The 25812-nt window shown below is 52.1% G+C and overlaps 2 protein-coding genes across 2 annotated transcripts in view; both read left to right on the top strand.

Annotated features, from left to right (window-relative positions):
- SLCO2A1 (solute carrier organic anion transporter family, member 2A1) overlaps positions 1–16726 on the top strand; it is a 61527-nt gene extending 44801 nt beyond the window's left edge. Inside the window, exons 13-21 of the mRNA XM_008576100.1 lie at positions 3–52; positions 1777–1913; positions 3743–3821; positions 4375–4539; positions 5637–5826; positions 7513–7678; positions 10031–10194; positions 14122–14186; positions 16596–16726. Coding sequence (XP_008574322.1) covers positions 3–52; positions 1777–1913; positions 3743–3821; positions 4375–4539; positions 5637–5826; positions 7513–7678; positions 10031–10194; positions 14122–14186; positions 16596–16726 — 1147 coding nt within the window. The remainder of the gene's footprint in view (positions 1–2; positions 53–1776; positions 1914–3742; positions 3822–4374; positions 4540–5636; positions 5827–7512; positions 7679–10030; positions 10195–14121; positions 14187–16595) is intronic.
- Positions 16727–21400: 4674 nt separating this feature from the next.
- The window catches only part of LOC103593160 (chromosome unknown open reading frame, human C3orf36), a 5821-nt gene continuing 1409 nt past the window's right edge, over positions 21401–25812 (top strand). The window contains 4 exon segments of the mRNA XM_008576099.1: positions 21401–21412; positions 23980–24089; positions 24755–24804; positions 24807–24875. Of these exon segments, the coding sequence (XP_008574321.1) occupies positions 21401–21412; positions 23980–24089; positions 24755–24804; positions 24807–24875 (241 nt within the window).

The raw sequence follows: 25812 nt of genomic DNA, 5'->3' as shown, positions 1-25812 counted from the left end.
CTGGGCTCTGTCATGCTGCAGATCTTTGTGGACTATGGCAGGGTCAACACAGGTGAGTGTATGCAGAGGACACCCACTTCATCCCCAGTTCCAGAAAGCAGGCCCCATGTCCATCAGGCCAGGGGATGAAGCTCCAACTCCAAATGCTCATTGCCACCTCACTGACTCATTCCTGCACTTCCTCTCTGCCTCAGTTTCCTCATCTGTAAAATGGGGCTAATGATAGTAAAATAGAGTTGTAAAGATTAGAAAAAGCCTAATATATATTTAGAAGATAACAGGTATGAGCTTGTACTCTTCAAAAATAGTACAGACTAAATCACTGTGTATCTTAGAATAAGAAAATGTGGTCCGTAGACACAGGCACAAGTACTGAGTTAACCATTCAGGGAGCCAGCCCCAGGATGAATACAGCAGGGGCTTGTGGCATCTGTGAGCATGTCCTACACCACCCAGCCTCCCACAAGACAGGGAAGGTCAGCACTGTTGCAGAGGAACAGGCAAAGTTCAAAAGCAGGAGAGAGCAGTCCTGCACAGGGTGATCAGGGAAGGGTGGGATTTCTGCAGGTAGTGAGGGTAGGGAAGGCCATCCCAGGTGGAGGAAACCACCTGGACACAGCTAAGAGAATGGGAAGTGTGGGGAGTGAGTGGGTAGTATGTGAAGTTCCCACTCACCAGAAGATGTGGCTGGAAGACAGGACTGAGCCAGACCCTCAGGAAGAACATGGCCCCCAGTGCCTGGTGCACAGATCAGGGCCTGCCTCTCTCACAAAGAATCAGGCAGGCACTAAACCCAACCATGCTGCCAGAGCCCGAACTCTGTCCCCAGGGGTTGTCAGACCACAGTGTCATCTGTGTGGCATCATCTGCCTGTATGTCAAATGAAAGTGGAAAGCGAGGGGGAATCTTCTGCCTCAGGATCAAGCCATCTTTGCCTTTTGCTGGTACTTCCTGAGTTGCCCAAAGAGACCAGCAACTGAGCTCCTGATCCACCTGGGACAGTGCCAGGGACACCTGTCATTGTTTGACTGGAAACTATTCTGCCACTTTCTCCCTCCCTCCGTATAGTTTCTTTGCACAGAGAAACACAGTGGCAGGCTTTTAGATGTGTGTGGGAGAATTGCCAGGAGAAAGCTTCTCCTTGGGAGGCCAGGCAGCCCACACTGTCCATGGTTGTTTCCTCAGGCTCCTAAGGCTCATTGGGCCTCCTTTGGGAGGCAGTAGAGATCAGTGGTTAAAAGTGCAGGTTTGGGCACCAGGAAGACATAGGCTTGAAATTCATCAATGAAATGGCCCTTGCTGGCCTTCACCTTGGACAAGGGACTTAACTCCTCAGATCCCCGGTTCTCTGATTGGTTAGGGGTAGGTAGATGTAATTCCTGCCTCGAAGACTTCCTCGGAGAACCTGGTGGGGCAATGGATGTAAAGCGTGTGGTCTAGGTTGGGCCCATGGTAAGCCCTTGGGGAGTCTGCTCCCTTCGTCATTATTCCTGCCAAGGGCTGGGAATAAAATAAGGTGACGTGAAGGTACTGCCCCCTTTCAGCCTGGGGATTTTCTGATGCTCTGCTTCATGTGCAGTGGCCTCGGTTCTCTGGGAAGACCGGAATGGCCTGGAGAGGAATGTTGTCGTGACTAAGGTTCTAGCTCATGGCTTGCCTCTTCTCCATCATGGGAACAAAGTCAGTAAGGCTCCCCCTGACCGGGGGTTCTATTTCCAGTAAGGTGAGATCATGCATTCATTCAACGAACATCTGTATCTTTTGTTTTCTCTTCAGCCACAGTTAACTTGAGCCCGGGTGATCCCCGATGGATTGGAGCCTGGTGGCTAGGCCTGCTCATTTCTTCAGCCTTCTTGGTTCTCACCTCTTTCCCCTTTTTTTTCTTTCCTCGAACAATGTCCAGAGGGGTGGAGGTAAGATTCTGAAAGCCTATGACTCTACTTATAGTAATTTAAGAAAGGGAAGTGGGGGTAGAAAATAAACAGAGCTGAGAAGTTGCAGCAGGTTAAGCAAATTCTGGGTGAAATCTAAACAAGTTTCATGATGTAGGGCTTCTCGGAGGCTTTGAGAGGTGAGGATGCTGATGAATTTCCAAAAGATGGTGTCTCCTCAGTGTTCCCTTACCACATTAGCATCTCAAGGATCAGGATGGTCAGGGAACGTATTTTGGGAAATGCTGAGTTCATCTAAATTGGGCTAAAGGGTTAAGAGCCAGTCAAAGCTGAGTACGTGACCAGTGCAGTTGATTTTTGCATTAAATAGGGCCTGTTGATGTCTGAACCTGAAGGACTGAGTGAGAAGTAGATTCCTAGCACTGAAGAGTGGGAGGGAGGTCTGAGAGTCGAGCAGGGTGACCTTCCATGCATCTTCCAGTCATGTCTGGTGGGGAAAGGAGTCAGGAAAAGACAAGAATGGAAAATAGGGAAGACAAGTCTGGGTGGGGTCCTTGATGGTAGGCTGATGGGTCTAAAACTTGTTCTAATCCCAGGGAGCTCTGAGGCTCTGCAGTGACTGGGTGGCCAGTTGGGTGGCAACATGGCAGCTAGGCTGAGGTTGGGGACAGCAAAGAGTGAAGGTTGGGATCTGACGAGGCTGGTGCAGAGGCCTGGTGAGCAACGGGGAATGCAGCTGCCCAGGGCCATGGCTGCTGGAGAGCTGGGACAGGGCAAGGACGGACGTTCCCGGAGGGGTGTGGCAAAGGACTCAGCAGGGAGCTGGATTGGAGCAGAAGAAGGAGATCAAGTTCGTACCAAGGCTTTGAGCCAGAAATAGAGCTTGGTGTCTGGCAGTGAGGTGTATGAAATCTCAGCCCAGCTGTGGGAAGAGGAGCAGGGGGAGAAGGACCTCAGCTCATCTTGGGAAGCATGTCAGAGGTTGGCAGCACATCATGGTGGTTTGGGGGTCAGGCAGACTTGGTTTGACTGCAGTTCTGCTACTTATAAACTAGCTGAGTGAGCTTAGGCCAGTTGCTTTGTTCCTACACTTCCTCCTCAAAATCCTTGAGATAATTAGAGAGCTGCTGGGAAGGAGGCTGGAGGAAGGAGACAGTGCTGGCACGGTGCCCAGCATGGAGCAAGCGCTGCATAAATGGGAGCACCTGATCCCATTGATGAGTTCCCTAGAAGATCCTGACATGTCAGAGCGCAGGGGCCTTGCATGTGTGTGGCGGTTCAGAGCTGGGGCCCTAGGCCGGAGCTGACAGTTGAGAAGAGGTAGGCAAGTTCACTGAGACAGTATGCCCAGGAAGTGCAGGCAAAGAGCTAGGACAGAGCCTAGAGCAGGACTCACCTGTGGGCCCAGAAGGAAGCAGGGACCCCAGAGAGGAGACAGAAAGGGAGAGCTGGCAACAGGGCATTCTTGACCAGAGTGTCCCAGAATCGAGCAGCCCTGGAATCCGAGGGTGGGGAGAAGTGTAGCTATGACAGATAGAGAAGGGGCAGGATCCAGGAAGACACCTTTGGCATTGGACATGGGAAAGTTAGATATGAAGTAATACGCCCATAGGTATGGTGGGCGGCATTGGCACAGATGCATTCTGGTCATCCGCCAAGGCACCAGCTCACTGAAATGCGGATTGTGTTTGCTTCAAGAGCACATTCTCTGGATGCCCTCCCATACACTCACACCTGGGGGTCTCATAGCTTCCCAGCCCTGAGCACTGAGACCCTGGGGCCAAGGGCCCTGGGAAGGGTGGCTGCAGCAAGCCAGTGCCATTAACACTCACCCCCTTTGCTGCCTTCAGCAGTCTCCTGCCGTGGTGGACGAAGCAAGGAAGATGGAAGAGGCCAAGCCGAGAGGCTCCCTGGTGCATTTCATTAAACGTAACTGACCCGGCAGCCCTGGGTGGGCTGGTTTAGGGTGAGGGGTGGTCGGGGGGCCCCAGCCCATGCGTGTGTGTGGTAAGGGACAAGAAGAGCAGGTGTTCTGTAACCAGCTCATCTCCTAGGTATGCATGCAGCTCAGGAGGAGTTCTGCCAGGGATCCTGGTGCCTGCTTCTTTGCAGGTACCAGGAGACCCCAGTTCAGGCAGAGTCAGCCTGCACTCCATGGTCTGGCCCCATGTTCTTCTGTGTCCTCCCTTCATGTGGAGGTGGTGCTCACACGAGAGACTGTTGCCAGTGTTGGTCCTATTTCTATCAGCCTGCCACCTGGTTTCTTTTAGGCACATCTCATTTTATTTAGTCCCTGGGCATGTTGAGTGGGAGTCTGAGTAGCTACATGCTCCTAAACTGGCCACTAAACATCTTGGTGCTTCAGGTTCTGCCCCAAGAAGAGAGGGGCTGCCTGGAAGGAGGCGGCAGGGCAGTGGCCGGTCTCGAGGTTCCCTGTGATGGCTGCCCAAGGGCCTGGCCCCTGATGGAGGTCTGTTTGCAGGGTTTCCCCGCATCTTCCTGAGGCTCCTGATGAACCCGCTCTTCATGCTGGTGGTCCTGGCCCAGTGCACCTTCTCCTCTGTCATTGCTGGCCTCTCCACATTCCTCAACAAGTTCCTGGAGAAGCAGTATGGCGCCTCAGCATCCTATGCCAACTTCCTCATCGGTGAGACCAGCGGGCACTGCAGGAGCAGGGCGTCTCTGCTCGAGGGAGGGGCTGGGCGTCTGGCCACCCATCCGGGGACAGGCAAAGGCCAGACAGGATGCAGACAGGAGCCAGAGGAGGACTTGCCGAGGAGAAAGAATTTTAAGGACATTTTTCCTGGTTGGCAACCTAGAATGTTCTTGGCAGATTTCTGGGACTCCTATCATTCCAGTCAGGACTGGGTGGAGACGGGGGTCTGCCTTCCTTTCCATCAAGGGGCTGAGAGTCTGACAGCCTCCCAAATGCCCTGACATCAGCAGGGTCAACAGGAAAGAGGGAGGATCGAATTGGGGATTAGACAAAATGCCTCCTGGGTCTTTTTCCTTCTCCAGGGACTTGAATCCGTTTGCTTTGGTGAGAGTATGTGGCCCAGGGATTCTCAACCCTGGCTGCACTTTAGGCTCCTCTGGAGAGCTTCACAAAATACAGATGCTCAGCCCTACCCTAGATGGATGGAACCAGAACCGCTGGAGGTGGGGCCCAGCGTCAGTGTTTTCTACAGCTGAGGTTGAGAACCACTGATGTGGTTCCACCAAGTACCCACAGGAATTATTGGGCCCAACCCCCAAGTGAGCTTGACCATATGGATTTGGCAAGGTGGTCAGGGCATGAGATTTGAGGGTGACTCCCTGTACCCCCCGACCTCCTCCTGTGTGGCCCTTGACTGTGACATCACCCCTCTGGCCTTGAGCGTCTGACTAGTAACTCAGGGTCACCACCCTTGCCTTGCTAACCCCATTGGTCACAGTAAGGATGCATCAAGGGCCCAGATAATGAAAGATGCTTAATAAATGCACATTCAACCCACATCCCTTGGGTGGCTAGGGCCCCACTTTATTCTTTGCACAGGCAGGGCAATCCTCTATGTCAAGATAATGCTCTAGATGTGCTGGCAAACAGTAAGTGGTCAACTAATGCCAGCTGTTACTATTCTAGTTTAACATATCAAAAGTTCCGTCGTGAGGCTGCACCCCCTTCTCGGTGGTCTGACTAGGTGTCTGCAGTTCACACACAGTCAGGCCTGCGCACCCACAGCAGCCTCTTCCCTCCGTCTGCAGGTGCTGTAAACCTCCCCGCTGCGGCCCTGGGGATGCTATTTGGAGGGATCCTCATGAAGCGTTTTGTTTTCTCTCTGCAAACCATCCCACGTGTGGCTGCCACCATCATTACCATCTCCACCATCCTCTGTACCCCTCTCTTCTTCATGGGATGCTCCACCCCAGCCGTGGCTGAGGTCTACCCTCCCAGGTAAGGGGAATAAAGGGTGCAGAGATACCCTTTGCTAAGGCCAGAGCCTGGATCTGGCTGCTATACCTCTTCCTTCCTGCCTCCAGCACTTGCTTCTCCCCTGTTCACTTTTGATCTGATCTCTCACATGGCAACTTAGAAAATCAGGTCTTGAGTAGTATGTTCCTTTATGAGAAGAGATCAAAGGGTCCTAGTGGGCCACTAGCAATCAGAGTTAGGGTTCTGTTTTTTAGGAAGCAGCAAAAACTAATTAGTTTGGTATGAGGATGACTCTGTAGGACTGTGAGCCACAAAAACTGAGAAATGAGCTATGGTTAGCATCAGCTCTGTGTGGGCTAGAATTGCAGAGCATTCACTGAGCTACTGGAGAGAGAGATGAGAGAAGACTTGAAAGATCTGGAGAAGATCAATGAAAGTGATGGCAGACTTGGAAAATTAGAGCAGGTGAGGAGGAGGGCAGGTAGAACATACCTGTCCGTTTGCATGAAGCAATATGAGTCGTGCATTTTAAGTCCAGCTTCACGTTCAGAAATGGCTTTAGAGCCCTGTGACGTGAAGGATGCTGAGCAACGAGCACACTCATTGTTTCCTGGGTGCCACCACTCAACGACCTTTTCTTTTAGACTTTGCCTCATGAGATTGCAACATCTGGAGACACTGTGCCTTTCAGCCTGTTTTTTTTTTTTCCTCTTTCTCTTTGAAATAATCTCCTCTGTCTTTGGTGGGTGAAGGAGAGAAGGGGTATGAGGAAAGGGAGGGTCGCCCAGGGCAGGACAGTCACCCTGGTGTGTATGCTCTTCTGTAGGCTATGGATTGTGAGAAGCCGAGAAGGCTTGGGGCCGTTTGGTGGCTTTCACTGGGAGTTTAGCACACCACTTTGTCATCACACAGGCCTGGATTCTAGTCTTGTTGCTCTTTACTCATTGGGGGAAGTTACTTGTCTGAGCTTCTGTTTTCTCATCCACAAAAGGCAAACAATTAATTGTAGACTTACCATGATGACCGTGCATGAGAAGTTCCTGGGCACAGTGGCACACAGAGATGCCCCATAAATGTTAACTGTCACTAATGTAATTATTTCAGTGAAGCTCTGTGCTGTGGCTTGTCAGCCCCTATCCCAGCCCTCCCCAACGAAGATCATGAATATCAGATGGGGGGCTGGGGGGACAGTAAGATCAGCCAGTGAAATCCCCTTGGTTGAAGCTCAGGGGGTGCAGAGTGACCTGGGCAATGTCCTCATTGCCCCAGGAGACAGGCAGCCAACCAGAGCCTGGATTGCCTCAAGAGGTCCCGGCCACTGCCTCCAGCCTGAGCCCAGCGGGAGGAGGAGGGACGGTTGCCTGTGACTTCCCCCTTGCATCTGCCATTTCTGTCATCAGGGACCCGGTTGGTTGATTGTCTTGACTCCTGCTATGGCAAGGGGTTTGCTGACCAGGCCTTTCCAACTGAGTAATTGGTGGGTTTGGGCTAAGCCGCAGAAGAAACGGAGAGGTGTTGTGACCATTGAACAGTGGCAAATTCACCGTTGGCTCCAGTAGGTATAATTCAGATCCAGGTTGGCAATGACCCAAGACAAATAGAGACGCACAGGCTCATTAACCAGGCCAGGAATTTGCACGGCTGGAGTATAGAGTTTTTTCTTTGGTCCTACTTTGTTTGATTCCTTGTTTCCTGTTTTGCTGACAGCACATCCAGTTCTACACATCCGCAGCCGCCTGCCTGCCGCAGGGACTGCTCGTGCCCGGATTCTATCTTCCACCCGGTCTGCGGAGACAATGGAGTAGAGTACCTCTCCCCTTGCCACGCAGGCTGCAGCGACATTAACGTGAGCTCTGCAGGCACCAAGCAAACGGTAGGGGCTCAGTGTGTCCCTTCGAAGACTGCTCGCCGGCACCAGGATGGGCAGGGCTTCATGCACTCTCATTACCAGCATCCTGGCCTCCTCTGGGCCGCACCCAGCCTCTCTCCACCTCCCCTTCCCTGATGTCATGACCAGATGTCTACAGCCTAGAGTCAATCAAACATTGGCCAATGTCCAACAAATTCACATTCTTGAGGCCTAACAATGCTCAGAGCAGAAACAAGTCAAAGCACTCCATCAGCTGAGTCCTTCGAGCCTAATCCTGACGGATACTAATGGGCATCTCTGAGCCCTGCATCCTGGCCATGTTGCAAAGCCATATGCCCTGGCCCAGATATATCAAGCAGAGAGGGCCTCTGTGACATGAGCCTGGAAGGTTAGGGCTGGAAGTGGTAGTCGAGGGCATTTGAGTCAACCCCTCAGCTCCTAGGAACAGCCACATGACTGGCCTGAAGTCATGCAGCTATTTAGGGGCAGATCTGGGACCAGAATCCAGAGCCCTGCCTTAGCCTGGGGCACTTCTGTTCAAGGCCATGTGTCTTCTGGCCACCAGCCTTCCACTGAGGCAGCCCACATTCACTGTGGCAAGGTCCTATCCATCCCTCTATGAGTGCGACTGTCTAGGATCAGCCAGCAGCAAACCAACTCATTTGTCCAGTTATTGAACAAAGTAAACACTGGCACAGCCACAGGTGCTGAGGACATGGTGGTGAACCTATCAGACAAGGTCTCTGCTCTCATGGAGTTTGCATACTATCAAATACATGCTCAAGATAGTTTTAAAAAGTTAACCATGCCATGGAGAGATTTAATGGGACAGAGAGTGCCTGGGGCTTCCCTGAGGAGGTGACATTAGAACTGAACAGCTAGAAGAACAGAACCTGGGAGCAAAGAATTCCAGACAAAGGGACCAGCAAATGCAAGCCTCCAGGGCATGAATGTACTGGGCATGCTACAAGAGGAGAGACAAGGCTAGTGTTGGCACTAAGTGAAGAGCGTCACCCTGCTGGGCCAGGGACCAGGCAGGCGCCAGAGCCAGCTTGGCCAGAGCCAGCCAGGCCAGGCTTCGGAGTCAAATGTTCTTTTCCCTGGGAGCAATGGGAAGTCTATGCATGTACCATAAGGGTGCCCCGAGGAGTGAATGTGCCTTATTCCCTTAAACCTGTGTGGAGGGCACGGACAACGCCAGCCCCCGGTGGCCGCCCCTCTCTGTGAGGACAGGGCAAGGCTGCATCTCAGCCACCTTGTGGGTGGACAGAGGAGTGTGGCTGTCAGGCAAAGGGAGGGCGAGGAGCTAGGACAAGATGCTCTCTTCGTTGCCTTCCGGTTGGAAGAGTTTGTGGTGGCTTCTGTGGTTTTCTTATCTTTATTTACTCACCTCTGACTCATATACTTCCAGAAATAATCTTGACAAGTTTCCAATAACAACACAAGTACATCAAAATAAAAATCCATTAGCATAATATCAAGGAAAAAAATAGCAAATTATAAGGAAAAAATCTACACCTAAAAAATCCAGACTGAGGGAGGTAAGAGCAATATTGTATATAACTTATTTCTGAGCTTCTTAGGAGCCAAGGTAAAGAGGGTGCATAGTTCTCACCGTCTGGTAGAAGGAAGCATATGAGCTCATTAGTTCTAAATATCTGCTAAGACACTTAAATGGTCAGAGACTGGACCATCAGATACTGCAGAAAGAAGGCAAAGACCACCAGACACAAGGAGTGGCTGACAAAGTGAGTTGTCCAACAGTACTGAGCCACATGGACCTGCAGACTTGAGACAGGGTCCTCCTTCTCTACAGTCCTTTATAGACAGAAGAAATTCCTCTCAGGCAGGAAGCTCCAGAAAAGGCCTGACAGATGCAGAGTTCAGGGGATTCCATTGAGTTCCCACCGTTCTCCTCTTATTTGTACCTTCCCCTACAATCAACAATGAACAGCAAAAACAACCCGCAAAACCACTGCTGCTGGGCTTGGGGGACATGGCCCAGAGAAGAGCCTTCCCAGGCCCCTGGCTCCAAACTGGGTGGACCTTGCCTGGTAGTGGGATCCTGGGTACACAGATGCAGATGTGACTGCTGGAGGAGCCCTGCCCATGCTGGATAGCTGGTTTTGGTGAAGACGGTTTCTGTTACCCAAACAGTGATAGAGGCAGGACCCCTGGGACAGCTCGAAACCATCTGCTGGTCTCTGCAGCCTCACTCAGCTTCTCTGGAGACCTGGAGGGCAGAGGGATTGACACTTGAGGGACTCGGGCAAGAGCTGATGCAGACATATGAAGTGTGTGGAGGTGAAATAATAATGGTAGATTTCCCCCTTTTCACTCCCTTTCCTCTTCTAGACCTATTTGAACTGCAGCTGTGTGACTGGCGGATCTGCATCAGCCAAGTCGGGGTCATGCCCCATGCCCTGCGCCCACTTCCTGCTCCCGGCCACCTTCCTTATCTCCTTTGCAGCCCTGGTAGCCTGCATTTCTCACAACCCCCTCTACATGATGGTTCTGCGGTGAGTGGTGCCTCTCAGGGTCCAGGGGCTCAGCTCCTCCTTCCCCGCTTTCCCTTTGACTTGACGACCAGTCGCCCACTCTCATCTCTCCTCCCTTTTCTGGCCCTCAGAGTCCTTTCGCAATGTGCAAGTTTCAGTAATGCAGGAAAATAATACTGATGGCAGCAGGCTCTGTGCTGGGGTCCTCATTGCATGGGCCCATTCAGTCCCACAGCCTCACGTGACGCAGGCCCTGCCAGCACCTCTGTCCTGCACCTGGCGGGTTAGATCACCAATCCAGGATGCAGAGCCAGAATGGCTGAGCCACCTGTCAAAGCCAGGCTGCCTGGCTCCACGTTGTGGAAATGCCTGGAGGTTGATTGTTAAAGCCTAAAAGAACTAAGAGGAGGAAAGAGAACTCAGCTGGATGCATAAAGTAAAGGGAGGAAGATGAGGAAAGTTCCAGAGACAGAGAGATGGCTATAGAGAAGGATGAAGTCCCAGTGTGCTAGGAGCCAGGAGCACGTCCTCAGGTCTGGAGGAGAGGCTGGCCAGACTAGGAGTGGCGAGGTGGCCAAGCACGGCTGGCGCTGAAGTGCCCCTGGGCTTTTTACAGGGAATGACCCTCCCTTCACCTCACTCTCCGAAAGGGGAAAACATTTCAACCAAGTTCACCTAATCTACCCACTGCCCATCTCACTGTTCCCTGCCCTCTGTCCTCACCCACCTCACAAGCAGAGAGGGGATAACACAGGATTTGGATTCCTGGTGCAGGTTCAAAGCCCCCACTTTGCCACATACTGTCTGAATGTCCTCAGGTGTTGCCTAATGTCACCGAGCCTCAGTTTCCTTATGTATGAAACGGAGATAATGATGTCTACCTCAAAGGGTTGGTGTCAGCATTGTACGGTAAATTGCTTTGTATACATATTGGTTAATTATGGCTAATATTGGTTAATCATGACTTATTGGTTAACAAGTTATATTGGTTGATTATGACTGTTAACCAAATAATACTAATGATTATTAACAGCTAGTGAGTGCCCATGACCTGTTTTCCCAAGAGGGCTAGTTGATGAGTGGGGAGCAGAAGCAGCCTTTTGTTGGGATCTGGGATGTCACCCTATTTAAAAGTTAGCGGTCAGGTTAGCTTGCAAGCTTCCAAGGCACAGTTGCTGTTGCTGTTTCAGTGATGCTGGCAGAGGGCACAAGACCCCTGGGTCAAAGACGGAGGGCTTAGTTCCTCATGCCATAGCATGCAGCATGACTTTGACTCACTGCTGGGTGCATCCACCCTGAGAAATGGCCCAGGAAAAGAGCAGTCAGGACGCTGCATTCTTAGCACACCCAGCAAGAACGTGTGGGGATGCTCAGTGCCCGTGGCATGTGGCCTGCCCCAACATCATTGTCCCCTTCTTCTTTACTCTCCCCATCCTGTGCATATTCCAGTCCTGACACTTTCACCTGAGGCCCTGGAGTAGGTTCCTTTCTTACATACAGGGTCAGGTGGACCACGGTGGACCCACTAACCCTGAGATAAATCTGCATGGGGCCATGAGAGGAGAGGGGACAGGGTAATCTCATGGGGAAGTCCCTGAGAAGCAGAGAGAGAGGGCCAGTCTCTGTCAAATCCCCTCCCTGGGCCGGCCCGGTGGCGCACTGCTACAGTGCGCCGCTTGGGAGCACGGCGGCGCTCCCGCTGAGGGTTTGGATCCCACATACAGACCGGCCGCTCACTGGCTGAGCGAGGTGCGGGCGCAACACCGAGGGTTGCGATCCCATTGCCGGTCCCGGTCCGGTACGGGCGCGACACTGAGGGTTGCGATCCGTTGCCGGTCACGAAAAAAGACAAAAAGGGAAAAAAAAAAAAAAAAATCCCCTCCCTGAGGACTGTCAACTTCAGGGATGGGGAAGTCATTTCAACCACAGGATGGTTTTGACTAGAAAACTTCTTTCCAAGTCTGGTCAGGGGCTGAGGTGAAAATGCAGAGAAGGCCCCAGGACCCCAAAATTGTTTAAAGATAAATTCCACTGGGAAAGATGACAGAATGGATGCTGTTTAGTGTGAAGAAGGAGAGGCTTCAAGATGACTTTGTAGGTGACCCAAGCACTATTTGTATCAGCCCTGGCCTCCAACTAAGCATGGGAATACAGGCTGGGAGTGAAGGTTAGCCAAAAACATGGAAGGAGAGAGAGGGGTCAGGAAGCCAGCATTAATTCAGGGCCAAATGGGGCAGAGACCAGAGGGGCCCTAGGTCTCAATCAAAAGCCAGATTGGTGGGCCGGCCCTGTGGCTCACTCGGGAGACTGTGGCACTGGTAGCACCGAGGCCGTGGGTTCGGATCCTATATAGGGATGTCCAGTGCGCTCACTGGCTGAGCGTGGTGCAGACAACACCGTGCCGAGGATTGCAATCCCCTTACCGGTCAAAAAGAAAAAAAAAAGAAAGCGAGATTGGGGTGCCCAAGTCCCCTGCCTAACCCCAGTGACTATTTCTCTCACCGGGCCAAGCCTCAGGGGAGCTGGAGGAAGGTCCCTTTCCAGTGTGCTAGCAGAACCGTGGTGGTGTGTGAAACAACCTGTGCGCGGAGGTCTGGGATTACTTCCGAGTTCCCCCTTACTGTCCCCTCAACCCCAATGCTTGTCCCTGACAAGCACCCACCTGGCAGTGTGTGTGCTCAGAGTACAGAGAAAGCTGGAGTCAAGTCCCTCAGCAGGTGCCTCTGCTGGCCAGCTCCTGGCTCCTCACCCCACTCTGCTGCACTCCCCAGCCAGGATGACAGGGCCACTCCCCCAACACCCAACCTCTTTCTGCAGCCAAACACATTTCTCCCTCTTGATGGAAAAAGGGTAGGGGCAGGACCAGCTACATAATTTGCAAGAACCAGTGCAAATGAAAATGTAAAGCCCCTGGCTCAAAAATGACAGATGCTCAACTTACAATGAGGTTACATCTAGGTAAACCCGTCATAAGTTGAACATATCATAAGCTGAAAATATATTTAATACATCTAACCCAGAGAACATCATACCTTAGCCTAGTCTACCTTAAGAGTGCTCACATTAACCTACAGGTGGGCAAAATCATATAACACAAAACCTATTTTATAATAAAGTGTTGAATATCCCATGTAATGTATTGAATACTGTACCAAAAGTGAAAAACAGAATGGCTTCACACCATCATAAAATCAAAAAATCAAGTCAAACCATTATAAGTCAGGGATCATTTGTATAAAGTTCCAGACAGCTCCAGCAAAGCATTAAACCAAGCACGGGGCCTTTCTGGGCGTACGGCCTTGTGCAGCTGTGCAGGTCTGACACCCACAGAGCTAGCCCAGGGTAGGGAATTCTTTTAGCTGTGTGCAGAAGCCTGCAGCCAAGGGGCCCTAATTACACTTTGTACCAGGACTGTCTTTTACTGGTATAAGACACTCTATGGGAGCTGTTCGGACCTGCTGCTATAAAAACCCCCACCACATCCTTCCGTCTGCTGCCAGCCTCTTCTGCCCTCCGCCTTTTGAAGGGGGCTCGGGAGCTGTTCAGACCTGCTGCTATAAAAACCCCCACCACATCCTTCCGTCTGCTGCCAGCCTCTTCTGCCCTCCGCCTCTTGAAGGGGGCTCTGGGCAGCCCTGAAAATCACATAGACCAGTGGTGGGGTCGCAGATCACTGGGCCCCACCCCCAGAGCTTCTGACCCAGTAGGTCTGGGCTGGGGCCTGAGAATCTGCATTTTGAACAAGTTCCCAGGGGATGCTGATGCTGTGAATCCTGGGATCATTCCTGAGAACCCCTGACATAAACAAGAGCACTGAGCCAGGTGAATCCAGTCAGCCAGGTGGCTGGTCAGGTCAGGTGCAGGCAAGTTCTGGCTGGCTAAGGCGCCTGCCCCTGACTGAGGGACAGGGCAGCCCCAAATCCTGTTGATTCCTGTTTTCCTTTTCAGTGTGGTGAACCAGGAAGAAAAGTCATTTGCCATTGGGGTACAGTTCTTACTGATGCGCTTGCTGGGTAAGTGTCTAAGAGCCCCGCCCTTCCCAAAAAGTGGCCCAGGCTATAAGGCATTGAGATTCACAGGGTACAGGCGAGGGATGTGGTGATCTCCATCTTATCTCCATGGTAAAGAGAAGCTGTGCATAACCGACAGCAGGTGCCAAAACCCATGGGATGGTTTCCCTGATTGCTTGAAGTTAGGAAAGATTCCATCTATGGCATTAATTCCAAAATAAATTATATAATAAAAATGAAAAGTGGATACAGCTGAGAATACCTAGCTGAGAGTTAAAGGCAGGAATTTCTTAATCTTTCTCCAAGAACTCTCTGTAGAAACAAAACCTTGCATTCCTGCCCCAGCCAGGACAGCAGCTGAGCCTAGCCCTGGCTTCCTTCCTGTTTTATAAAATTCACTCCTCCAACCACTATTCAGCAAATGTGTCTTCTGAGTGGGGCCCTCTGTTGGCCAACCCTGCCTGCCTGCAAGCAGCCCACAGCCCCCCAGAGGAACTGAGCTGTGCACCAAATGATCAGCAGCACCCAACAGGGAGGGAACATGTGGCTCTCCCTGGGTGCGTGGACTGCATGGTGGGGGCACATTGCAGGCCCTTTCCCGGACTGCTCATGCTGAGCTGTCCCTTCTTGACACATCCATGCACTGGATTTAATACAAGGCACTGATACAGAGAACCTTGCAATGACAGGTAAACAGAAGTAAAGAGACTGAATTCAACTGAGGATGTATTTAAGGACCTAGTGGGTGTGAACTGCAGTGCAGAATATGGAGATTCCAGTGAGAGGGACTTCAGTTGCTATCAAGGTGTACTTCTGACCTTCTGGCGTCATTACCCATGGGCCGGGTCCACACCTCCCCCGACAGCAGCTTTTACTACCACTTGCTCCTCTAGTCCCCATGGAGCCCATTTGGGCCTTTCTCTTCCTGTCTGTTTTATAAACACAGAGGATGCAGGGCAGTGGGCCCCACCTGTCCACCTGGCAGAGGCTATGTTGTCATCTTCGCTCCTCATTTTCATTAATAACTTGTCATTTGTAACTTACTCTAAAACCTCTGCTGGGAAGGAAATCCTGCATTCCTCCCAGCCCAACCAGCAGCTGGGACAGGCTCCGAGGAGCCCTGCCCTGCTCCCTCCAGCAACCTTGAAAATGAGGATTCTTTCCCACTGCTCAAAGCACTTGCTGCTTTTGTTTTTCCATTTGAGCTCAGCTAACTCGATGTGGGACCATAGTTAAGACAACCCAGGCCTGGTGGGATTTCATGCATCACACAAGAACACAATTCCACTCTGGGGTAGAAACAAGGACTTCACATTTATAAACTCCAGCAGGTTTAAAATTAATGCATTGGGATTTGATTGATAACTTCTGGACTTCATTTCTACAGAGGGAAGTGTCATAGGAGGTCAATCTGTCTGGCCGGCTTTTATTCACCGTTCACCTGGAGACTTGGGAGTGAGCAGGGTCTGAATAGAGAGGCTGCTTCTTGAAGTTTCCGCTTACGGGTGGGGCCACAGGCAGAATATGATCTCTTTCTTTCCTCTGGAAGCAGCCTCTCACAGGGCCCTAAACAAAGTCTGAGTGGCTGTTCTCAGCATGGTGGTTCTGAGAACGGGACGGCTGGCCCAGCCTGGCTGTAAATCCTGGACAAGCCCCTCCTCGGTCCAGTGACTGCCTAGAACTATAGCTAACGATCCAAAGCTGGGGAACATCCAGAATATTTAACAGCCAGTAGAGTGTAACCCCTGCTGGGCCCAGACTTACCTCTCAGCTTCTGGGAAGTTCAGGGGGCCTGGAGCAGAGGCTCTGAGCAGCCAGGATGTTAGGAGATCTTCTGGGGGTGTTGCCTAATCCAATACGGCATTTTGGTGTCAAGGAAGAACATGTGATTTGAACCTCATTAAATCGAGGGTTCAAAGTTCAGCCCTGGCCCCTCCAGGCTACATAATGGTGAGCTAGCCAAGCTCACTTTCCTCCTGATTAAAATAAGGGCACCCACACCTCTGGGCCAGTGTAAGTACTTGAGAAGTCTATGCCCTCGAGAGGCTTCTGCCACACAGCAGAGGTGAGTATATCACCACTTGGGGCCAATCTAAAGTATACGGACAAGTAAAAACCATGTCGTATGTCTGAGCTGGCATCAAGTTCACCCCCGTGACTCATTCTTCCCTGAAAGGATGGCCCAGGTCCCTTTTCTCTTCTAAGCCTTCTGATGAAAGAGAAATGCAGGCTTCACTGAAAGCTATTCTGCTTTCCAAAGTCTTTGTGATTCCCAAGGGTGGGGCAGAGCCATTCTCATATGTGAACTGTGCAGGTTCGCTGGGGGGCTTGGCTCTCCACCCCAGCCGGGCACCTCTGCCTGCAGCTCCACGTGACCTGGGCTCTCTGAACTCTTTTTTCCGTTGATGCCAGCCTGGCTGCCATCTCCAGCCTTCTACGGCCTCACCATCGACTACTCCTGCATCCGGTGGAACTTGCAGTGCTTGGGGAGGCGAGGAGCTTGCACCTACTACGACAGTGACACTCTCCGAGACACCCGGTGATGCCAGCCTGGCTGCCATCTCCAGCCTTCTACGGCCTCACCATTGACTACTCCTGCATCCGGTGGAGCTTGCAGTGCTTGGGGAGGCGAGGAGCTTGCACCTACTACGACAGTGACACTCTCCGAGACAGGTGAGGGACCAGCATATACGTGTGTCATGGAGGCCATGTCCAGGTCCCTAGCAAAGAGTGGTCATCTTCACGATGGTTCATGTGAGGACTATCAGGCTTCCCAAGGAGAGGACTCTAGGTGCTGTCTCTGCAGGCCCTGCCATGGACAGGGAGCAGGGGCCACCATGACAGGCATTTCAGGGCTCACAGGGAGCCATCCAGGTAATAAGACCCAGAGCCACACTGGGTGTGCTGTCCCTGCAGGCCTGAGTCTAAGGGAGAAGCCGTGGCTGTGGGATGATGTCAGAGAGGGGGCTCCAGTGTGGCTCCTGGCAGAGGTCCAGGGCTGGGGGGCGGGCAACCTGCACCACTGAGCTCTGCCCCCTCCCAGCCACCTCACCTGCTGCATCACCACATGGACCAGAAACTGTGGGGAAGGTGGGCCTGAGGGGCTGGACGGGGGCTCTGGTGGGCCAGAGAAGGCCGGGAGAAGGGTGGCCCAAGAGGCAGTGAGAAGATGCCCCTCTCCTCTGGCTCTGCTGGAGGACAGGACCCTCGGGACTGGCTGGGGCGCCAGCAGAGGGATGAGGATCGCTGTGTGAGGAGTCCCGCGCCTGCTCCCTGTACACTTTCTGGGAGATTATACCCTTTGGGGTCAAAGAAATGAGGAAAGTGATCCCCACCTGGTGGTGACACATCCTTGCCTGGTGGTCCTGGTCCCAGGACATGGGCTGCATGCAGGGCCCCCTCCCTCACCGGTCCTGTCTCCTCCTGCCCGCAGCTACCTGGGCCTGCAGGTGGGCTACAAGGTGCTGGGCGTGCTGCTGCTCTTCCTCATCAGCTGGAGGGTGAAGAAGAACAAGGAGTACGACGTGCAAGAGAAGGCTGCCGGCCTCATCTGACCCCGGTCTCATCTGACCCCGGCCAGCGCCGCCTGCTCCACGCCTGCCTGTGCCCACTCATGCCAACACCTCGGTTCCTATTGGCTTTTGAATATGAAAGATAACCCCAGTCACCATTTACCTTCCCTTCCTCCCTCTTGTAAAATCCCCACATGGTTCCCAAGGGCCACCCTGCCCGTGGGTTGATGGGCCGGAGCTGGAGGGCTGGGTCTTTCTGGCCCCTTGGAAGGATCCTCCACCTGCCCAGGCTCTCCTCAGTGCTGGTCCCCAACTAAGGCAGTCCCTGCCCTTCACCAGCCCTGGGGGGCAGGAGGTCCTAAATAGAGAGAGGAAAAGGGTCTCTGCTCTCCTTACCAGGAAGCCCAGCTCTCCCTCTGACTGCCCATACTCTGCAAAGAAGCTGGGTGCGAGGAGGAAGGGGTGGCTGAGTTACGAGTTACCAGTAGCCAGAGCCAGGCTGGGGAGAGGGATGCCTGCTGTGGCCCCCTTTGCATCTGGGTTTGGCATCAACAGAGAAGCCAGTGGGGGCAGGCTCCCCTTCCCCTCGGATCCTCACGTCCTACCCCTAGAGACAATTTTGGAAGCTGTCATGTTGAGAAGTCCGGCCCCCTCTTCATTACCCACACGCAGGCACCAGAGCAGGGACTAAGAACCCCAAGGATGGGTCATCCAAATGCTGTTCCCGTGAACCCTAGACCTTTCTGTCCTTGGATCTGCACATGTTTACCTCTGTCCTTCCGGGGGTACATTTCAAACTGAGAAGGCCACAGCATAGGGAAGACCCAAGGAGGGGCTGTGACGCGGTCATGATGCCCAGCCTCCCACCCCCATCTCAGTGGGACAGGACCCCACATCTCAGAGTAAAGCGAAGACCCTCCCCACGCTTCCCTGTCTGGACTTCAGCCTGTACACTGAGGAGTAGCGAGAGGCAGTCTGTGATGTCAGCAGGCAGGTGATGAAGTGAGTGGTGTCAACTGTCACCAACCTGGATGGCGAGCTGCAGCCCACAGACCGAGGCCAGCAAGGCGGACTTCCTGGTTTCAAACTTGCTTATTTCATCAACATTTGCTCAGCCTCTTCCCACTATTTCCAGGGATGTGGGTGCCTGGGTTATGAGACACTGTTGCTGTGTGACAGAGGTTCAGAGTTAGAAGCCAATGAAGGAGGCCTTTCATCAACAAATATCCTATTTATTGGAGACTGACTTTGTGCAAGGCAGTGCCAGTATGTGGTTCTCCACTGAGCCTCCCTCAGATCTTACCTTGCCTCCCTGCATTTACAATAGGGCCTCCTCCCAGAGTGTGCTCGGTGAGCAGCGTGGGACTGGGGGCAGGCACAGCAAGAACCAGAGACTGTCAAAAGGGACCCTTACCTGACCATTTATGGCCCCACCAGACTGACTCTGCACCTGGCTCTTTGCCAGGCAAAGACCTGACTCACTATGTCCTCTGGAGCAACTGGGCATTGGTCCTTGCCATATACAACCCTCAAGTGCCAGTTGTCATGGAGGACCCCCTCCAGAAGCATACTAGAAGCGACCTCTGGAAAGGCCTTGTACAGTCATAAGCCAAAAAATCTATGTCAGTGGCCAAACTACCATGAGACTTACGTCTTTGTGGAAGGCACTGTTACAGACAGCCTTATTTCCAAAGCCACCAGCCTTATTTCCAAGGATCTCACTCAGGAAGGGAGGCTCCATGCAACCTCAGGGGCCAGTTTCAGCATTTGCAATGGTTCTGCTTGGAAAATGATTCCCTGCAACTAACCTTGGTCTTTCTCGCTATGATTTAACCAAATTCTGAAGGCACTTCCTTCAGCTGAACTCACGGACAATGAATGCCAACCTTCAGATTCTGGAAGATTGTTGTCTTCCCAAACCTTTATTCTATTATGATATTGCTATTAATATAATTTTGCTATTGGTGTAACTTGGTCATGAATTTGTGCTGTCATATTCGAGACAATGAATGCCAACCTTCAGATTCTGGAAGATTGTTGTCTTCCCAAACCTTTATTCTATTATGATGTTGCTATTAATATAATTTTGCTATTGGTGTAACTTGGTCATGAATTTGTGCTGTCATATTCGGAGAGCAGATAGAACCTGCACCTTCTGGGCAGAGGAGGTGTGCATGCCACAGCCCTCAGGGGCCCTTGGCCATGGGGATTAGAAGTGATGCAGCTTTCAACCCATCAGCCTGGAAACTAGCAGGCACCAGGTACTTCTGGTTCCTTCACAGAAGTTCTGCAGGTAACAGTCAAAGGCCCACAGTGCTGGGCTCTCGGGAGGCCTAATCACTGTCACAAACAGCTAAATCCGTGATACAAAACAGAACTAATATTATAATCATAACTGCTTACTTGGTCGCAGCCAGTGCTACTACTCCCCAGCAAATCTTTCCTCCCAACTGTCAAGGAGGGAATATATGGTGTCTTTCATTTTGCTTCTAGAGCAAAGCTTAAACTTCCTTTAGTGTAAGATGCTCATAGAGGATGTTAAAAACACGTATTCCCAACCCCCTCCACCCAGCCCCAGAGTCTATTTCTGTGGGTCTGAGGGGAACCCAGGAATGGCACTTTTAAGTGCCCCTCTCGTGCGGCTGAGTGGGTGGCCCTCAAACCCTGCGTGGTGGGCCATCAGTGCAGCAGAGCCCTGGGGATGCCCACTTGTGCTTGGGCTACTGAGAAATGTGTAGACTCCATAGGCTTCCAGTAAATTCACATGTGAGTGACGGGTGTCAAGGTGACTCTGAGTTCCTGATGGCTGCAACAAGGATGAGCAGGCATGAAAAACAACCCAAGAGGTCCCATTTATATTAGGCTCTTACCACACTGAGAGAAGGATTCTCACTCTGCAAGCTTGGCTGTGTGAAAAAAGTCAGTTAATTCTTTAATACAGTTAACTCTGATTTAAAACCCCCATCCTGCTGACTGGCTGGACATTCAACACCAGCCATACTTGGGTCTGGCTCCCAGAGCCATCCAAAGGGTCTTGGGTGACTATGCATGCAAGAGGGACACTGTGGTCTTTGGTCCCTTCCCAATTTGAGGCTTTCTAGTGGCCCTGCCTCCCACCAGTGCCTGGAAACCCTCAAAGGCCAGACCCCAGGGCTAGGGCCACCTGTCTGTGCACACGCACAGCTATGCTCCCCCCACCCCCACCAGTCCTTCCACCACTCCCTCTCCCCACACAATCCAGTCCCTCAAGGACTGGACAAAAAGTCAGGAAAGGAAGAGTCTGCAGGAACCCTTTTATTCCATCCTTCCTTGACCCTCTTGGAAAAGGAGAGGGGAAATGCAGTGATAACCAAACACCATATCTCTATAACGTACCCTTTGGCCCAAAGCCCTCTGGGGTGATCCTCACCACTGCCCCATGATGGACACCAGACTGGTCTTAGGGCCCCATTTGAAGATGAGGCACCTAAAATCAAGGAAGTAACCATTGTGGCTAAATTAATACAAATAAAACCCGGCCAGGCCTGCACTCAAACCAGGCTGGCCAGCCTCTCCCTCTGCTCCAGCCCCATCTCCCTACTGAGTCACTCTAAAGTGGGGGGCGGGGGGAAACTGAAATGGTGGGAGGCCCCTTCTTTTCCCACCGAGGTTCATGGCCCGTGGGAGGAAGGTGGGAGTACCTACTGAGGGCCAGGTAAGGTGGGCATGCGGAGGGAGGTAGGGAGAGCTGGGTAATTTTTCATTTACCCACCTTCCATTCAAGTAGCACCAGAACATCGCAACTATTCATCAAACAGGGCCAATGTAGCCCCAGGAGAGTTGTGCAGAAAAGGGACAAAGAGGGAAAGCCTTTCAGAAGAGGAGGTCCTGAGAACTCTGTACACAGACAAACCTTTGAGGGACACTCCCCATCTGGCGACTGGTTAGCAGATTCTTGCTTAAGAAACAAAGCCATGTTGTGATTTCTTCAACCTCTCTCAATGCTGGAGAGAGACAGTTAAGCTGGGGCCTAAATCCAGTCAGTATCAAACTGATACTAGAATATTAGGTTACAGATTCCCAGAGAGATTGGCAGTGGCTATGTGTGTGTAGAAAAATCCTGTCTTTCCCAACCACAGGAACTACATACCTGGAAGAAATGTCCATCTCCTGATCTCCTGACAATAGCACCAGATTCATTATAACCTTTCATCAGAGATTAAATATGTAAACAGGTCCTGGGCAGGCCCTTGACAAATTGTAAATGACAGGGAGTTTTCCTGCAATGACACACCCCACCTGTTCATCCCTCCCCACCCCACTCCCAGCCCCGCAGTACTGCCACACTACACAGGGTCACCCACTTGCTGAAGTCTCTGCCCCCAGGCACCTGCTCCACCTTGATAACAATAATAATAACTAACGTGCACAAATCTTTACAGTTTATCAGCCATCTATTTATTTAACAAACTCTTTAATCAGTAAATCATTCTGGATAGGCTTGGCCATGGTGGTAACAAACCTCTCCAACTTTGATCACATGACATAACAAAAGCTTATATCTTGCTCACATAAAGTCCACAGCCGGTCTGAGTGACTCTGCAGGGCAGTGGCTTCCAAACAGTGACTCAGTATGGGAAGACTGCTCGGATCCTGAGATACCTCCATTTTGTTACATGCCAAGATCAATGAGGCAGGGAAAGAAAGTCCTGGAAGGTCTTGCACTGGTAAATAATGCTTGGCCTGAAGGAACACATTTGACTCTGCTCCCAGCCCACTGGCAGAACTAGCCACACAGCCCTGCCTAACTGCCATGGGGGTGGGGAAGGATAATTCTGTGTGCTCAGATGAGGGAAAAAGCAGATGTGGATGAGCACTAGAATCCTCCACCATGGGGAACGAACCTGGGCTGACATAGTTGCTCACGGGGAAACTTAAACCAGCTTTGTCAGGCTGCTGGGGGACAGGTGAGGGGGATGGGGGAATATAGTCAGGAGACGTTTCCCAGTGGAGGAAGCATCGGTGTGGGTTCCAGAAAGTGAGATGATTTCCAGGCAAGGCCAAGGGAGCTTGTGGAGGGATGGGGAGATGGGGAAGATCAGCTCAGAAGAGGCAGACATGGGCTGGTGGCTGAGAGACGCAGGGTCAGGCAGAGGCTCTCTTCAGATAGGAAAGATTTGCTAGGCAGAGGGCCAAAGGATGGGAAGGCTGAGGAGCAAAGGAGAGGACAGATGACTGAGCTGGGTCCCCGTATTACTGTGTTTCTGTCGTTTCTGGACCTGGGTGATTTATAAGAAAATGAAATTTACTGCATAACAAAATACCTGGACCTGGGTGATTTATAAGAAAATGAAATTTACTGCTTACAGTTTCAGAGGTTGGGAAGTCCAAAGTCCAGGGAACACACCCGGTGAGGGCCTTGTTGGTGGGTGGTGACTCTTCACAGAGACACAAGGTATCACATGGCAAGAATGGCTGAGCATAGAGAATCTAAGCTTCTCACTCCCTCTCCTTACAAAGCCACCATAACCATGCCCATGACCACCATTAAACCATCAATTTATTACTCCATGGATGGATCACAAGGGCATGGTCCTCACAATCTCATCACCTCTTAAAGGCCCTACCTTTCAATTACTATAATAGGATTTCCCACCCTCTTAAAGCTGCCACAGTGGAGATTAAGTTACGGAACTTAATACGTAACACTTTGGTGGACACATTTCAATCCATAGCTGTCCCTGAGGGGGAGGAGGAGATGAGCTGATTCACAGAGGAGAAATCCCGTCCAGAGCTTCCACCACCCTGTGAGGACAGTATGACTAGTTCCATCCTACAGATGGAGAAAATGAGGCCCTTTCCAATTGTCACTCATGCCTGCCTTCATTTATTCATTTAGTACCTGATGTGTATAAGGACTAAAGATGACAAACATGGTCCCTGCCCTTCAAGGAGGTATAAGTCAGAGCGAGAATAAGACCTAACACGGGGCAAAGTACAAGCTCTATGAGCTCATTCGGCTGAGAGATCAGAGAAGGGGCTTCATCCTGATCTTGAGGGGTGGACTGGATTTCAAGAGAGTCAGAGGTACAGGAGAAGACTTTCCAGGAGCACAAAGGTGAGGAAGCAGGAAAACCTGTGCACATTCTGAGAACCCATCAAGTGGTAAGGCCAGGAGAGGCAGTCAGGTCCAGGCTCAGATGATCCCACAGGGTCATGAGGGCTGGCTTACACCGGGCCACAAGTGATGTCAGGCCCGGTCCTGGTTCCTGGGCTAGTGCTCATACCCACCTCTGCCTGCTCAGGGCCTCAGTGCCCCAACCAAGCAGTCCCGGGAAGGCATTCCTAGCTCAGAGCCTCTGCTGGAGTCTACGCTGGAAGGGGCTCCTGAGAAGGCCAAGCTAGAACTTAATACGTAACACTTTGGTGGACACATTTCAATCCATAGCTTTCCCTGAGGGGGAGGAGGAGATGAGCTGATTCACAGAGGAGAAATCCCGTCCAGAGCTTCCACCACCCTGTGAGGACAGTATGACTAGTTCCATCCTACAGATGGAGAAAATGAGGCCCTTTCCAATNCCTGTGAGGACAGTATGACTAGTTCCATCCTACAGATGGAGAAAATGAGGCCCTTTCCAATTGTCACTCATGCCTGCCTTCATTTATTCATTTAGTACCTGATGTGTATAAGGACTAAAGATGACAAACATGGTCCCTGCCCTTCAAGGAGGTATAAGTCAGAGCGAGAATAAGACCTAACACGGGGCAAAGTACAAGCTCTATGAGCTCATTCGGCTGAGAGATCAGAGAAGGGGCTTCATCCTGATCTTGAGGGGTGGACTGGATTTCAAGAGAGTCAGAGGTACAGGAGAAGACTTTCCAGGAGCACAAAGGTGAGGAAGCAGGAAAACCTGTGCACATTCTGAGAACCCATCAAGTGGTAAGGCCAGGAGAGGCAGTCAGGTCCAGGCTCAGATGATCCCACAGGGTCATGAGGGCTGGCTTACACCGGGCCACAAGTGATGTCAGGCCCGGTCCTGGTTCCTGGGCTAGTGCTCATACCCACCTCTGCCTGCTCAGGGCCTCAGTGCCCCAACCAAGCAGTCCCGGGAAGGCATTCCTAGCTCAGAGCCTCTGCTGGAGTCTACGCTGGAAGGGGCTCCTGAGAAGGCCAAGCTACACCCGGGAGGAGCAGAGGACAGTCCTCTCCCATACTCCCAGCACACTCACAGGAGCCCGCACCTTGCTCACACACACTTGGAGAAATCGCCCATTTCCAGCCTTTCCGTTCTCCAAGGCTGCCCCCGCCCAGGGCCAGGGAGGAGCTGCGCTACCCTTTCCCTTCCTTCCTTTCCGCAGTCTGAGGACTGGCGCTGGGACTCAGGTTCAATCTCAGTGCAGAGTGGGGCAGCTAATTTCAAGGGCTTCTATTCATGCTTCCAATGTGTTATGAACCCCCCATTCTCTTTGCTCTGTGGATCCATCAGTGGGCCTTACACAAGGCACCCTTTTATATCCATAAAATCCTCAGATCCATAAATGTGACCTCAGAGGTCCCAGACAGGGACAAACATTTGTTTAAACCTTCGCCCTCCTTACCCCTCACGACCTCCAGCTTGCTGAAGAGGGGATCGGATGAGGCAGACTGTTGCCTCGGGTCCACACTGGGCGAGGACGAGGCGCCTCACACCGGTCCTCTTTGACCGGAGCTGCCTCACCAGACACACCGAGGTTCCAGATGGCAGTTTCAACGCTCAGAATATACCAGACATCCTAAGTGCTTTACATACATTTGCTCCTTGCGTCTTCACGACAGCTCTGTGAGATGCAACTGGCATGCCATTTTCCAGATGAGGGAACCGGGGCCCGGCTGACTGTGGTCTCAGCTCTTTCCTGTCGCCGAGGTCTGCAGGGAGCGGCGCCTCGGCCCCCCTCCTGCTCCATCCCCCCGCGCCCCGGTGAGCGAGGCAGCATGGCGGGGCCTGAGAGGCGACATGGGCGGGGCCTCCGCCCGGCCTGGATCACAGTCCGCCACCAGGGGGCGCCGCCCCCGCGGCATCTACCTGGCAGTGCGAACCCCCGAGGCACCGCTGCGCGCTGGGCTTGGGACTCCCCAACACCGGCCTGGCGCGCCCCCG

Source organism: Galeopterus variegatus, unplaced genomic scaffold (genome assembly GCF_000696425.1).
Source record: "Galeopterus variegatus unplaced genomic scaffold, G_variegatus-3.0.2 Scaffold1287, whole genome shotgun sequence".
NCBI lineage: Eukaryota > Metazoa > Chordata > Mammalia > Dermoptera > Cynocephalidae > Galeopterus > Galeopterus variegatus.
Note: the sequence above shows the minus strand (reverse complement) of the source record. Positions and strands in the feature narration are given on the sequence as shown.